Source organism: Glycine soja, chromosome 15 (assembly GCF_004193775.1).
Source record: "Glycine soja cultivar W05 chromosome 15, ASM419377v2, whole genome shotgun sequence".
Classification (NCBI taxonomy): domain Eukaryota; kingdom Viridiplantae; phylum Streptophyta; class Magnoliopsida; order Fabales; family Fabaceae; genus Glycine; species Glycine soja.
The window spans coordinates 3,760,370-3,775,494 of NC_041016.1; the positions used below are offsets into that span (position 1 = coordinate 3,760,370).

Sequence of the window (15,125 nt, forward strand, 5' to 3'; positions counted from 1 at the left end):
GTTTCATCTTTTACAGACGTGTGTAATTAAGAATAATATTTTACTACAAAATGGATCCTTTGTCTCGGGGGTGCTTTTGTGTAGAAGAAGCTAAGAAATAGACTAATGAAGAGGAGGCACGTGGGGCATTTAGAAGTGGAGAATAATTTTATTGGTCTGTAAACCAATGAGACTAATGATATGTGCAGGTTGTAATTGTCAGAGGCAAAGATTGCACAGCAGCAGGATTGGCCAGCGTCTTCCACTTGGATGCCATGATGCATATTTTTTGGATTGGAGCTTCAAAATTCATGGACGGATGGATGGGAAAACGCGTTATGTACAAAATTAGGAGTGTTTAAAAACAACCTATCCATACAGTATTTTAATAAATTTATTTAATTTCACTAATTAACCGTGGGGTGATTCACCACCATATGTTTCACTAAATTTATCATTTAGTGCAATAGTGCATAGTTTTATTTTATTAAAGCTGTTTTGGTATGATTTCTTTTTATTAGGATGCCTTTAGTGATTGGTGACTAATACTTGCTTGCAGACCGCACTTACTTAAAATATTAAAACCAGAACACACGGGTTTTTTTTAGAGAGGAACACATGGTTAAATGTTAGGTATCAATTACTAAAGATATCTATATTCTTAAGGATAAATGATTAATTTATGATGTAAATTTATATTATATACTAATTTTCATATAAATATGATTTTTATCAATTAAAATTTTAAATTATAATTATATATTGTCTTAATTATTTGTATTAAATCATAAAAAAATATTTATATTAAAATATATTATGTTAATATTTATATAAATCAATGAAATATTTTTGTTCCAATAGGGTTTATCCAAAGATTAAAGATCTTATACTCTAGAGCATAAAAGTGTATTTTACCTTGGATTAGATATAATTTATATAAAATTTTCTAATTACATTATATATGATCATAACTTATTTTTACATGTCACATCTTAAAAAGTAGTCCAAAACTTATTAGACCATATGCCATAAGTTTCTTGGACTTAACCAATAACCTAGTCCATGAGACTTCACCCAGAAGAGACAGAAAAAAATAATTATTCATGTTCAACAATTTAAAGTATAAAGTTCATAAACCATTGGCTTCAATCTAATGGAGATAGGAGGTACAATTATATATAAATTTAAATTGTTTATATAGTTTATTTTTTCTATTTTTACCAAGCAGTCCTATTCACTAGTGTTTTGTTAATTTATTTTCCAATTAATAGGTTTCCTTATATTTATTAAGACATATATTTCTTAATTTACTAATAAAAATTATTTCATGATTTAATATTTTCCTTTTGAAATAATTAGAAATATTTAGTATAAATATTATTGACAACTGCAGTAAAAAAAATATTATTGACAATTTTCAGTATTATTGTTTAAAAATGTTTTTTTTATGCTTTTAGGTTTAAATTCAGTATACTAACAGTAAAAAATTCAACTATCAACTAGTTAAATAGTATTTTAAATATATTTTTATAATAATAATTACACTAATAAATAATTTTAATGATATGATAATTTAAAATTGTTTGAGAGATAATTCTTCTATCCCTCGAAGAGGTATCGAATACTCTCAAACAATCTAAAACCATCCTATCGTTAAAATTATACATTATTGGAGATAATTCTTCCACCCCGTGAAAAGGTTCAACTATACCATGGTGATTACTGCTGTCTTCACCGATATAAACTTGCTCCTCTCATTTAGTTTTACAATTACCATGGCTTTTGGTAAATCAACAAGATAATTACCAACTTAAAAACTAATAAAAATCTTCTGTCTACTAATTTAGAGATAAGAACAAACCCAATGAATGAGATATCGTGGTAATCTGGAATCTTACAATTAGCAAGTAGAAAGATAAGCAAAAAAGTGTAGCATAACTCACATTCCATAAGGATATGGTTGGTACCTTTTCTTTCTTAAATTAAAGTAACGACGACTACATTAATTGAGAAATAAAAAAATTTAGCGAACAAACTTTTTCGTCCAATAATAAACTTTTTCTTGCCAACAGAGTAAACCAATCCAGTTTTAGAACAAGAAACTCATTTACTTTATGCATACGAAGAAACACACGTCAATAAAACAAATGACAAAAATGTTAAGTGGTTAAATATAACAAGTGTGTTTTTTTATTTTTATTTTAAAATGAACAATGTAGTTGTTACTTGATCTAGTACTAGAGTTTATAACAATTTTTAGGTTTTGGGCTTTTACCCAACCCATTAAAAAAAAATGTGCATAATAATTTAAACGTATTACTTAGTCTGTTGACCTAAAATTTCTTGATAGTTTGTTACTCAATCTATTTTTTTTTTAAGTAAAAAGAAAGACATACTAATGCATCATAATAAGAGTTGGAATCCCACCAAGTAACACCTATACATCATGAAAAACTAATATATTTGTACATGTATTATATTAATTTTAAAAGTCATCAAGGAAGCTAACTTTGTATTGTATATTTATTTGTTTCTAATTTTCCATGTAACCATTTGATGTTGCTTGAACCGCGAGAACTGAATCACATTCAATCCAAAGGTTTAACTAGATTTTTTGAAAAGATTTTTCAATGGATATAATCACTGCTAACAGCTCAACATAGAGGGTGAATTTAATGCCAATATTATAAGCAAAACAACCCAAACAAACTTTGTTACTACTCATGAATAAACTTCCACAATTAGTTAAACTGTGACTGTCTTTAGTCGTCACATTCATATTGTACTTAATCCTATTAGGAAGAGGCAAATTTTAAAAAACCTGCCTAATAATATGAGATTTTCTCAAATGCCCATATATGTTAAAATTTTTAGGACACAACTTAAAAAAGAAGTTTGGAAAATAAAATAAGTTAGAAAAATAGAAAATATAAATAGACATATTAGATGTCAATAATATCATTCTAGAATCATGTTATCCACACATGTATTTTACCATTTGCTACTTAAATATCTTTCGTTGGTCAAGCGAGTTGGTCAAGAGAGTTGCATGTTTAAATGGCCTTGATGATTGAAAAGAAACCGATTCGATACTACATTTAAAAGAAACTGTTGATTTTTTTATTTTTTTTTTCGTCTGAAATTTTTGAATTTAATCAAGACTCAAGAGGTAGTATTTTAAATTTCTTTACACGCACAAAAACGAACCATTTTCAGCGAAACCTCATTTTAAAAAAGCAATTAGTTAGACAAAGTAAGTAAAAAATAAAGGATTTTAAGATGAAAAAGAGGCAACAACGTAACAAATATTAGGTACAGAACAACGGATATACCGATTGGTCAGTTGTATTGAATAAACCATGAATAATATAATATTTATTTTGATAAGAACTACAGAGAATTGAGGGCCACAGCGCCATATGTCGATCAGAAAAATAAGAAAGAAAAAGAGGCATAGCTAGATTTATCATAAAATCCGAAGAAAGTCTCGCTAATAAAAAAGTGTTTTTATTTTGAGGACTTGGTTCAATGCTTTTTTTAAAAAAAAAAAAATTAGGATATATTTGACAGAAAGTTAGGAACTACTGACTCCAAGTACATAAATTTATTCAAGAGATTAAATTTTTTCAACAATATTTTTCATAAATATTCTATGTGTTTAAACTGATGAAAAAAGTGTTTAAATTGAGGAAAAAATCAATCAAATTTTTATGGACTCTTGATTTAAATATTCTTGCATTTTGATCAAATATTAAATTATGAAAATTATAGATTACAAAGAAGAGTATGGAGACAACAATTTTTTAACATTCTAATTCTTATTTCATGTATAAAATAAAATAAAATACAAATACCTATTATAAAAAAAATAGAATTATAGTATCTTCTTTTTTTTTCTTTCTAAAGGAGAGAGTATATCAATAGATTAATCAACCCCTCGTCCACTTAATTTTTTATTTATTTAACATATAGGGATAAAATAATCTCAAATTACTATTGTTTAGACATTGGTATTTTCTTATTTATATTGCTATTAATATAACTAGTTAAGGATAATAAAAAGTTGGGGGAAACGGGAAAAGAGCGTTTGAACTTGGAAGCGTGTGGTTTCTGTGAAACCAGCGTTTGGTGTGAGAAAAACAAAATTTAAGAAGCATCCAATCCAACCCCACCAAGAATTTGATAATACATAGCAACTTTCTTGGTGGTTGGATTGTTGACATATGCTTGTCATTTCTCCTAACAAGCTAGTAACTCCAGCTGAGATAACACACACATTTCCTAAACATTTATTAAATGAACCTCTATGTTCTGAAGAACAGTATTCTCTTTTGTGTGTGTGGTTTTTTTAATAATAGTCACGGTGAATTTCCAAATGAAGGCGTTCATATTCATATACATTTAGTCATTTACACAAATAATTGTCTTACAATTAATACAATAGTTACATGGAATCAGTATATAGTAGTATTTGTCAATTAAAAAAATTTCTACAAGTGACACAAGGAAGAAACAGTTATATTGGTGCGTTGTTATTTATTTCATCCAAGAGAAAAATGAAAAGTACTTGATTCAAAGAACAGTCTAGAACTTGTTTTGGAGTTGATTGGTCTGTTACTATTCTTTATGTAATTAGGGAAGCTAATGCCATAGCTCATACACTTGCTAACCGGGGCTCCCGTCAAAGTCTCCCATGGATCTAAATCTATTAGATTTACAATGTTTTATTGGCAATTTAGTTTCAAATTAATTCAGAATTAATTTTAAGAGTAGAATAAAAAGATGAAGATAGAAGAACTCATATATAAATCTTGAATTTAATTTTTATGCAATTTTTTACATTGCAAACTAATAAGAAATCATAATAAGTATGTTTTTTTTAATGTAATTACAATAAAAGTTAATAAATTTATTATATATGTGTGTGTCAATTTATAATTAAATGAGAGTATAAAAATTCTTTACACTCTCAATTTATAATTATGATAAAAATTATATTATAATTAATTTAATTACTATTAGAAAAGTGTAACTTGTGTTGTCATTAATTTAATTACTGTTAAAAAAATTATTCTATAAAAATTAATTTGATTTTTTTATTATAAATGATAAATTTTCTCGTAATTTATAAAAATAAATTAAAAAACATAATTTATATAATACTTAATTCAAAAAATATTAAAAAAGAGAAAATTTTATCATAATTAATTTAATTTTAATTAAAATAATAATAATTTATATCACCGTTAATATGATTAGTTTAAAAAAATTAACTTATACAAAGTGAAACATGTTTTTGTTTTGTATCATGAAAATAAAAGAAATATGTTTTTGTTTTTATATTGGGACAAACACCCTCAGAAATCAGAAATATGTTTCCGTTTTGTTGTAAAATAATAGAAACACGATTTTGTGAAGGGTAATTTCGTAATAAAAACTAAAGCAAAATGGTGTAGTTACCAGAAAAGAGGGTGCCTTTAACAATGGCCTACATGCGAATGATTTGGGCTATCAGTTTCGGTGGATTAGATTCCTAGAGATGTCAATGATTTGGGCCATTACAGTTCCACATGTGTAATATTTATTAATTCTTGTATATCTTAAAGTTTCTTTAAGTCATAAAGTTTAATTAACTGAATTCACGAATGTTCTATGGTGAAATATATATATTATTTTATTTTTTTTGGTAAAATGAAGATTTGAGCACACTGAAGTTGAAATCATCTTTTATGTTTTGGGCATAATATTCGTTGGGTAACAGTAACAATGATTATTGTTATTATAGTTACATTTGTGTTCCAAGACATGTTCTCACTTTAGAACCTATTATATAATGGTTGGCAGTGCATTAGCATAACATAACCCATCTCTGATGGCTCTTTGCGTTCCCACTGCCACTGCTACTCTGCCATTCAAATGTATAATTGATTCCCACTCTTCAAAGCCAAATTCTCTATTCTCATTCTCACCAAAAAAATTGAACACCACCCCCCACCTCAACCTCATATTACAAGTACCAGTAGCTGATTCTGGCAAGTGGAGGAACATGGTTTCATTTTTCCCAGGTTTTCTAACTAAAGGTAGCGATGTTCAGAAGCTCAAGGTGGAGCTCTATGAAGCAATTGCACCCCTTGACCGAGGTGCCGAGGCTACTCCTGAGGACCAACAACGTGTGGACCAGGTTAAAGTGAAAACTACAGTAACAATTAACATGTCAAATATTCCGTGCATAATTTAATTGACTTAATTTGTTTCACTGTCTTTCTTTTCTTGGTTTCCTTGTTTGTGAATTGTGATTATAAGTAGTGGGCCATATCTATCCAGATTGCTCGTAAACTTGAGGCTGTGAATCCTGTTAAGGAGCCTCTCAAGTCTGGTTTGCTCAATGGGAAATGGGAGCTTTTCTATACAACATCTCAATCAATTCTGCAAACACAGGTTTGGTCTGTCTCTAGGGTTTTGATTTGTATTCGAGTTTATTCATTTACCTTAGTAAAGTGAAATTGTTGTATTAACTATCCCAGAGACCGAAACTCTTGCGACCAAATGGAAAGATCTATCAGGCAATTAATGTGGATACCTTGAGAGCTCAAAATATAGAAACTTGGCCGTTCTACAACCAGGTACTACAGTTCTAACTTCTAACTACTTTTATTAGTATTTATTTATATGGTTTGAAAGCATAGACAATGCTAATTCTGTGCTATATTCCGCTATTATTTATGTAACCAAGTTCGTAAAGTAAATCAACTACTCATACAAGTTGAAGAGAAACTTAATATGGAACAAGACTTAACCTCAGTTCAGTGGTTATTGTGAACTTTGTGCAAATCAATCTAGTTAAAATGGAATCAAAATATGGCCAACACCTGAGTTGTTGACACTTCTCATTTCACTAGAAGAATTTGAGAAACCTTGGTGGGTTTCACGGAGAAACTTATTCTAATATGATTCTGTTGGAGATGAATATGAGCATTTGAGATAAATAGGTAAGCATACTTGATCCATTTTTTTACCACTCTAGGACTGTTACAAGTAGCAGTTCCAGTTTTGCTTTGTCCTTTGACACTACATGCCAGCCAATGGATATAAATACTACTTTTTCAGTTGGACACTTGAGCCTACATTTAAGTGGGAGTTTCAATAAAATGGTTTTAAATACTAGTTTGGTCCATTCAGTTCAGAGCTTAACATTTTATCTGAACTCTTTCAAGTATGAATGTGTCATATCTGTTGCATGGGTTGTGTTATGCCTTGTTGTAATATGTTATTTTAGCAACCATTTACAAAGCCTTTGATAAACAAATCCTTGGTGCCAAAAGTACGAGTTATAGAAGCTAGCCTTCCAAAAAAATAAACTATTAAATTTTGTCTGTTTAACGCTATTAAATTCACAATGATTTGGTTTGGAGCCTACATGTTGCCACTATTACTGCAGGCCACTGCCAATTTAGTGCCTCTTAACTCAAAAAGGGTGGCTGTCAAGTTTGACTTCTTCAAGATTGCTAGTCTGGTAAGTGATGCACTGCTTGTTATTACTTTTCATATTTTGTGTATCTGTCATTATTAAGAAAGTATCTTACGGACTAATAAATTGTGGAAACTCTGCAGTCAGCTCCAATTTCTTATTCATGCTGAAGCGCATTTGTAAATTTAAAACTCAAAAGTCTCAGACACAAGCATAGGTGGAGTCTTATATTTCTTGTTATACCTGAAAATATGTATTATTAAGAGTTTGTGCCAGTTCCCCACCAGTTAGAGTAACGGTGGGTGATCATTCAGGCCGAAAACTCCAGCATAGTTATTCTATAATCTAATTAGACAAAAAAAAACCATAGAATAACGTTTCAACAAAATTTCTTCATGTGCTTCTTTGCATGTCATGAAGCTCTAGCTAATTGATGGCCAAGTTAACGACTTCTATGTTCCTGTTAAAAGAAGCAAGTAAATGTTTATTGTTGCACTAGTACAGTAGCAAGATACTCTTTTAACTTTTTTTCCTGACAAATGAGTCTATTATGGCAAGTACAGATACCTATTAAATCACCTGGGAGTGGTCGTGGTCAATTGGAAATTACTTATTTGGATGAAGATCTACGGTAAGTCAGTGATTACAGATTTTACTGTCCCTGTTTCACATGCTCGCGTTCCATTTCATTGTGGAATTCAACATTAATTGTACTTTTAAATTAATGGGATATGGTCAAATAATTGGTTCGCCAACCACTACATCTAAATCAAAATAATAATTCTTCATGCATATACAAGGCAGGGGTTAATAATTCCATGTTAACTGAATTTCTTTCTTATGCCTGAACTGAACCTGACAGAATATCAAGAGGAAATAGAGGTAATTTGTTCATCTTGAAAATGGTGGATCCATCCTATAGAGTCCCTCTTTGACGTGGATTCTCCAAGAATCAGTAGTGGCCGGTGGCTTCAATTTTCACTTTTTGGCATAAATGCTCCAGTTTGTCTGTCTAAAATTTCCGCCAGTTTATGCTTTCTTTCTGTTGTATCATTGTATATTTTTTTTCAGTTACAACCATTTACATAAATTTAATTAACACAACTTCTTTGACGTGTATTTTTTCTAAGAAAATTTATAAAATAGTAATTTTCTAAATTAAAATAAAAACTTTTGAAGTACTCGTAGAATATCTAACTGGGTGAGATTTCCATATCACAGTAAACAATGTATAATTTCCTACCTGAAAAAACAATTTAATTTTCACGTCAATGTAAAAACTGTCAATTTTAAGTATAATTTTCACAGCATTTTATTATTAAAATCAGTAAGTTTACTGTCCATGATAATATGCGATGAAATAATTGTCACTAACTAAAATCAAAGAAAAAAAGAGAGACGACAAGAATACAATTTACACATGTGCATAGAGCTACTAGGGATTTGGTATGAAAAACTAGGTATGTATGACAAAGAATTAAGAATTAGAAAAAAGAATTCATACATATTATTTTATTTTGAGTTAGGTTCCGTATGCTTGGACAGAGTATGCATATGTTGATGTATTGGTTTGTATTTTGTAAAAGATAAAAAATATACGCTTTGGAGTCAGCAGAGGATACATGATTATTGCAATTAACGAGAGGCATGTTTTCTAGAAGGAATGCTTGCAGGGCACAATTATCCTTTTAATGTTTTCATACAGTGCCCAAATCCTTGTCGTATGTTTCCAAAGCAACCTACTAATACTATACTATGAAATCGAAATAATAATGAAATGACAAAAACGTTAAACATAACATAACAAGGTCATGGTGCCACTATTTATTTTATTAAAATAAATTGTTATTTGTTTTTTAATAAATTTGTTTAAGAAAAATAATTTTCTACTAGTAAATTACGTTTACTTCTTTAAAAGTTATTTTAAAAAAATTTAAACAAAATTACCGATAAACAGATTCAGAAGAAAGAGGAGTGTGAGTTGCGTGGTCAGGTCAGGGATGGGTCCCTGTATCTGCTCCTCCCATGCTCAGCGTCTCCCCTATGCAGCAAATCTAAACCCTAATTCTTCTATTCTCCGTCGACGCGCACAATTCATCAGCTTCGCCTCGAATTCTTCTCCACCTCAAGACGAGGAGGCCACTGCCAAGAAATCGTTTGCCGTGGCGACCGGCGAGCTGTTTCTAGGGCTGGCGACGCGCCTGATTAAGAGCCGAAACAAGGGAAGCAGCAGCCTCGCAGAAGATTCGGGTTCGGTGGGCATGTTTGAGAATAATTCTGAGGAGAGAATCGGAGCGGTGGTGGAGGACGAGATTGATCCCGACGTGGTTTGGGAGCAAAGAGTGAAAGACGTGGAGGCGGAGCGCAATAGGTATAGCCGCCTCGTCACCAGCCCTGGCTTTAGTTTCTCTGCCGCTGGACTTCTCTTCCCTTACCATCTTGGTGTCGCTCAATTTCTCATTCAAAATGGTTACATTAAGGTCTTTTTCTATTTTCTTTTTAATCACTTATTATTACTGGCTTTATATACTAATGAGAGTGACGTGCGTGTGCAGGAAACAACACCGTTAGCCGGTTCCTCAGCTGGAGCTATAGTTTGTGCTGTGATTGCTTCCGGAGCTAGTATGGAAGAAGCCTTGAATGCTACTAAAATATTGGCTGAAGATTGCCGCAATCGGGGGACTGCATTCCGGCTTGGGGTATGCCTCTTTTCTCAAACTAGTCTCTGATTCTCTGTCTCAGTTACCAATAATTGTTGCAAGCTTATAAGCCTTACACCGATCTTTCTCTTGATACGTGTATTATGTGCTTCTCTAGTTTGAGAACAACTCAACACTTGTCTTGCACTGTAAGGTATCCTCCTCTATATGAAATAGTTTGTTTGAGATGCTTGGTGAGCAGCAGTAGCTGTTCCCGTTCACTTGGGAACAATTTCTGCTGTCTAGGTTTGAAGGTTTGCCAAAAAGAAAGAAAAGCTCATGTGAGAATGTACAATCTTTGCATATCGTTGGTGCATTTGGTTCACATCTAATTATTATTGAATAGCATTGTGTATAACTGTATATGGTCTCTCAAATGTGTTCAGCATTTAATAACTGTTTAAGAGGGTTTCCTTTTTTCCTATGCTTTGTATTTTCCCTGCTCTCCTTCTAATAGTGTTTATTGTTGCATAAGGTTAAATATTAATTCTCTTAGCATCATCCATCAAAGTAGTCCAGAATTCAGATCATGCTTAGCTGATAATGTTCCAGTTATAGGTTGCAAACACAGAACCTTGGTACTCATGCCTTTTAATCTAAGACAGTGCTGTCTATAACTACAAGTGTGCTAGATAAAAACTTTTTAATTAGTTGTTGGCTTGGTCTGTTATAGACATATGTAGTCTCATTTTGGATAAGGTGTGAATTTTACCCTGTAATATGATAACAATTAGAGCTTTCATGAACCAACTATTGCAAAGTTTGAGTTATTGGTGGAAGGCATAGAATGGTTTTATATTACATTTCTAACATAATCCCCCGGCAGGAGTCCTTTGGGCTCAGGCTAGAAGCATGGACCATGCACAAGTTCTCTGATTCCAAGTCAACTAACCCAAAAGCTTAAGCTATTAGATAAAACACGAGAATGCTATATCTCTAACAAGAACCATGGAGGAAAATAAGTGACAAATGAAATAATACTGCTGTGAATTTGGAGACCAAAAGAAAATCTGATAGTCAGGATTTGGCTGGTACTAGGTTACAATGAATGATGACCCCGATTCATTTTGGATACATTTTGCCTTCAGCATTTTTACCAGATATATTTTTTTTTGGGATATATCTGTTAATGAGACTTTTTTTAAATTGACATAAGATTTTTTAAAATAGAAATTAGAGATTGCGAGATGTGCCGCCAATGACCTATGAAGATGTAACAAAATAATTATCTTTGATGGAAAGCTGTGATTTTCTTTTAGTTATATTATGCTTACAAGACCTTTTATAAAGTTCAAATCTAACCTTTTTTTGGTTCAATTTTTTGCTCTGCACAGGCTGTTCTACGTGATATTCTTGACAAGTTTTTGCCAGATGATGTTCATATAAGATCTAATGGGAGAGTTCGAGGTAATACTGGATGTTCAGCGCCTCAGTTATTTTTGTCATAGAACTGTTTTGTGCAAAGAACAAAACTGGAAATTCTTCTCTTATTTCTCTAGGACTAGTAGAAATAACACATGCTAAACTAGAAAAAATATAGTGTGCAGTTGTCTACAACAATTTATAATTATCAATTAAATCATTAAATTACATTTATAACTCTAGTTTATTATATGATTGGAAAAAAGGAAGAAAGTAAGGATAATTTTTTTAAAACTTTTGGGCCAAAAAGTAAAGTTGGAAAATGACCTAAGAGTTCCCTTTATTAGTAGTGAAAATTTTCAGTCTTGCTGTGCCTCAACTATGTACCTTCTGTCGCAGTTGCTGTGACACAGCTTCTTTGGAGACCCCGAGGTTTGTTGGTAGATCAGTTTGATTCCAAGGAAGATCTCATCAATGCAGTTTTTACCTCTTCCTTTATTCCAGGGTGATTTGTTAGTATAATATATTTCATTGGTTGCATGCGATTTTTTACTTGTTATAAATTTTTAAATAAATTTAAAACTAACTTATACTCCAGATATCTTGCACCAAGGCCAGCAACGATGTTTCGGAATCGACTATGCATTGATGGGGGTTTGACATTGTTTATGCCACCGACATCTGCTGCACAAACGGTATTTTTGTTATTTATTAATTTGACTATTGACTATTTGTTGAAACCTCCATTTAAGTGCACTGGGAAGTTTATATATATATATATATATGGGGAATCTCTGGACAAAAAACCCAATCAACTCTTTTGGTTTAGTAAATTTACTTTAAGGATATTACAGTAAATTACTTCTTCATTTTTTTAAAAAAATAAAAAATAATTTTTCTCTGCTTAAAATTTCTCTTTCCTATCTCGTGCACTCATCTTCTCCAGATTTATGTCATCGTAACTTCTTTCTCAAACCCAGGTCCATCTTTGGTGTTTAGAGTCCAAGGCATTCCGATTCCAAAATTTCAACTTTCAAACCATTTGCAATCAAACCAATTAAACCCACCAGTGAATTATAAATGGTGTGCATCTTTCTTTCTCCCATCAAAACACTTCATATCACAAGCTCATGTACCAGCGAATTAAAGGATTAAACCCCTTCCTTGTCCGACTATTGCCGAGCAATTTTTGGATATCAAACGGACTTCCTCAGAAGGTAATTTTAATGTGGCTGATTTCCCCTCTTTTACTAAGGGATGGACATCGAAAAAACACAATAATAGAAAATGATAATTTTCTTTCTGTTTTGAGCGACGAACAACACCAATTACAACAGGAAGGGGAGGAAGGAGAGAAAAAAAAAAAGCAGCGAACAAAGCTCTAGCTGTGTGCGTCACTGTCAAGCCACCCTCCATCGGTACAAGATTTCTCTCTGCCGTGTTCCGACATGTGAGACCACCACTAGTGCCCTCCTCCTCCTCGCATCACATGATTACAAGAAAATCAGAAAAAAATGAGAGAATTTTTTACAGATGAGAGGGGAGAGAAAAACTGTTCGAGAGAGAAATTAACTTTTATTTATTTTTAAATAAAGAAGTGATTTACTATAATACCCTTAAAATAAATTTAGTAAACCAAAAGACTTGATTGGTTTTTTTGTCAAAATATTGTGGTGTTGGTTGTTAATGCACTCATACTAAAAAATGAGTGTGAGTGCATTAGCATTCTCTGAGGGAATTTTTTTCCTGGGAAGACATTTTTATTTTCCAGTGAAAACATTTATCCAGGTCAAACTCAGAAATCATTCTGGTTTGCAAGGAAAAGATGATACTCGCATGGTCACTTCTTGTGAGGTGTCATACAAAGATTGGGATGGTTATTGAGTAATATTCCCATAAAACATTTTTGTTTGGATGCAAAGAGAAAATAAGAGGAAAGAAAATGAAGAGAAGAGAAAATGAAAAAAAAAAGGTTAATTTTCGATGGAGAGAAAGAAGAAAAAAGTGAGAGAAAAATGATCATGTTAAATGACATTTAAATCTTTACAATGTAACAATATAATTGAGAAAGCGGTATATTTGTCATTTCATCAACTTTTCTCTTCACAACCAATTTTCTCACTTGTCCAGGGTAGAAAATATTTTAATGTGAGTTCCACATATTTTTTTCCCATTCCAAAAGAGCGAAGTTGCACTGAGGAGGGCATTTTAAGTCTTCAGTTTTTCTATGTTCAACACTTTTATCGTTCCAAATGATGACTTAATAACATAATCTGCCAATAAGTGATTAAGGGTAAACTTCAGGGTGGGCAATGTCATTTTAGGCTATTCATTTTTTACGGTACTTTCCAGTTTCAGAATGAACCTTAGGCATTTTCCTCTGTCTATTATCTGTTTGAATGAGCTGCAAATACTTGAAACCCCATGATCTCTACTCAATATAGTAACTAATTTTAGGATTTAAGATAACATGTTGGCTAAGAAAATGATTCTGACTTTCTCTGATCATCTGAGAAGATACAAAAAGTTAAAAGAGCATTCTGAATAGGTGAACTTAGTGAACCTAGGCCAGTTTGAGTGGATGACATGATAAAAAATAATTATGCACTCTATTATGTTTCAATTCAGATGTGACTAAACAGATTTGATTTATCATGTTTATATATTGTCGCGTTTCAACCTCGGTGAGTATTTACCTCTTTCACAGGTTCGTGTTTGTGCTTTTCCAGCAAGTCGATTGGGATTGCAAGGGATAGGAATTAGTCCAGACTGCAATCCTGAAAACGTGTGTAGCCCACGACAGGTAACCCTGCATTCTGTTAAAACATAATAATTTTCTTAAGGGTAAGTAGATGAATATTCTGCATGAAATCATTGCAGCTTTTCAACTGGGCACTTGAACCAGCCGAAGATGCAATTCTTGACCGATTCTTTGAGCTTGGATATCTAGATGCTTCTGTCTGGGCAAAGGAAAACCCAGTTGAAGTAATAGTTCAAGATGATAGTCCTGCGTTTGGAAGTAGCAGTGCGACATAGATTGATGATATAATGAACTACGTAAAGATAGTTCATTATGCAGATTGAAGATGCATGAGGAAACTACAGACCATTGAATCAACGATGTTTCCTTGAAATGGAGCATCAAATTAGGAAAAATTCACGGGGAGAAGTCCATAATTAATCTCGTTTATTCATATTTATTGTACATTGCAATAGAATTAGAGGAAAGGAAAGAAAGAAAATAGTTGAGAGGTAATATATTTAAAATTTACTAGCCAGAAGGTTCATGTTGTTGGAAATTTATAGTGAATCATAAATAGAATTTATTGCTAGTTTCCCTGTGCATGACAAAGTTATGGTAATTTAGTTTCTCGAATGTGATGTTTTTGTGTTATTAAAGGTAGAGAGTTTCACCTGGTTTTTTTAAATCTTAAAAGTTATTTTGAAGTTTAAATTAAAAATTAGTTTAGAATTTGATATTGTTACTTGCATATGTGGATTTGGAATAGAGAATAGAAAATTAAAATCTTCTTACCTAACCTATTTAAAAGTTCTTTTTTTGTTTCTCCATTTATAGTTTTAAAAATAATTTATATTGATGTATTTTTCTTTTTAAG

At 31.7% G+C, this 15,125-nt stretch overlaps 2 protein-coding genes across 4 annotated transcripts; both read left to right on the forward strand.

The window, feature by feature from the left end:
- Window positions 1–5,793: 5,793 nt before the first annotated feature.
- On the forward strand, window positions 5,794–8,566 carry LOC114387520 (probable plastid-lipid-associated protein 4, chloroplastic). Of its 2 annotated transcripts, none has more exons than XM_028347722.1 (6): window positions 5,794–6,160; window positions 6,286–6,417; window positions 6,504–6,602; window positions 7,418–7,492; window positions 8,011–8,078; window positions 8,310–8,566. In XM_028347722.1, the coding sequence occupies exons 1-6, from the start codon at window positions 5,852–5,854 to the stop codon at window positions 8,380–8,382; spliced, it is 756 nt and encodes a 251-aa protein (XP_028203523.1). In that variant the 5' UTR covers window positions 5,794–5,851; the 3' UTR covers window positions 8,383–8,566. The 2 variants fall into 2 exon arrangements, with proteins under 2 accessions (XP_028203523.1, XP_028203524.1); XM_028347723.1 differs by having other exon boundaries at window positions 5,802–6,160; window positions 6,304–6,417.
- Window positions 8,567–9,298: 732 nt separating this feature from the next.
- On the forward strand, window positions 9,299–14,884 carry LOC114387519 (patatin-like phospholipase domain-containing protein 2). Of its 2 annotated transcripts, XR_003661333.1 has the most exons (8): window positions 9,299–9,927; window positions 10,003–10,146; window positions 11,481–11,553; window positions 11,908–12,013; window positions 12,107–12,203; window positions 12,489–12,725; window positions 14,216–14,311; window positions 14,389–14,884. XR_003661333.1 is itself a non-coding variant. In XM_028347721.1 (7 exons), exons 1-7 carry the CDS (start codon window positions 9,448–9,450, stop codon window positions 14,542–14,544), a joined length of 1,152 nt encoding a protein of 383 aa, XP_028203522.1. In that variant the 5' UTR covers window positions 9,311–9,447; the 3' UTR covers window positions 14,545–14,884. The 2 variants fall into 2 exon arrangements, 1 of the variants encoding a protein (XP_028203522.1); XM_028347721.1 differs by lacking the exon at window positions 12,489–12,725 and having other exon boundaries at window positions 9,311–9,927.
- The last annotated feature ends 241 nt before the right edge of the window (window positions 14,885–15,125 follow it).

What these genes read in the sequence shown, in the direction of transcription:
- LOC114387519 (XM_028347721.1), top strand. Translation starts at nt 9,448, where the DNA reads ATGGGTCCCTGTATCTGCTCCTCCCATGCTCAGCGTCTCCCCTATGCA. An exon ending in ACCTCTTCCTTTATTCCAGG is followed by an intron (nt 12,014 to 12,106) that starts GTGATTTGTTAG and finishes CTTATACTCCAG; the next exon opens with ATATCTTGCACCAAGGCCAG. An exon ending in CGACATCTGCTGCACAAACG is followed by an intron (nt 12,204 to 14,215) that starts GTATTTTTGTTA and finishes CCTCTTTCACAG; the next exon opens with GTTCGTGTTTGTGCTTTTCC.
- LOC114387520 (XM_028347722.1), top strand. Translation starts at nt 5,852, where the DNA reads ATGGCTCTTTGCGTTCCCACTGCCACTGCTACTCTGCCATTCAAATGT. An exon ending in ACCAACAACGTGTGGACCAG is followed by an intron (nt 6,161 to 6,285) that starts GTTAAAGTGAAA and finishes GATTATAAGTAG; the next exon opens with TGGGCCATATCTATCCAGAT. An exon ending in CTTGGCCGTTCTACAACCAG is followed by an intron (nt 6,603 to 7,417) that starts GTACTACAGTTC and finishes CTATTACTGCAG; the next exon opens with GCCACTGCCAATTTAGTGCC.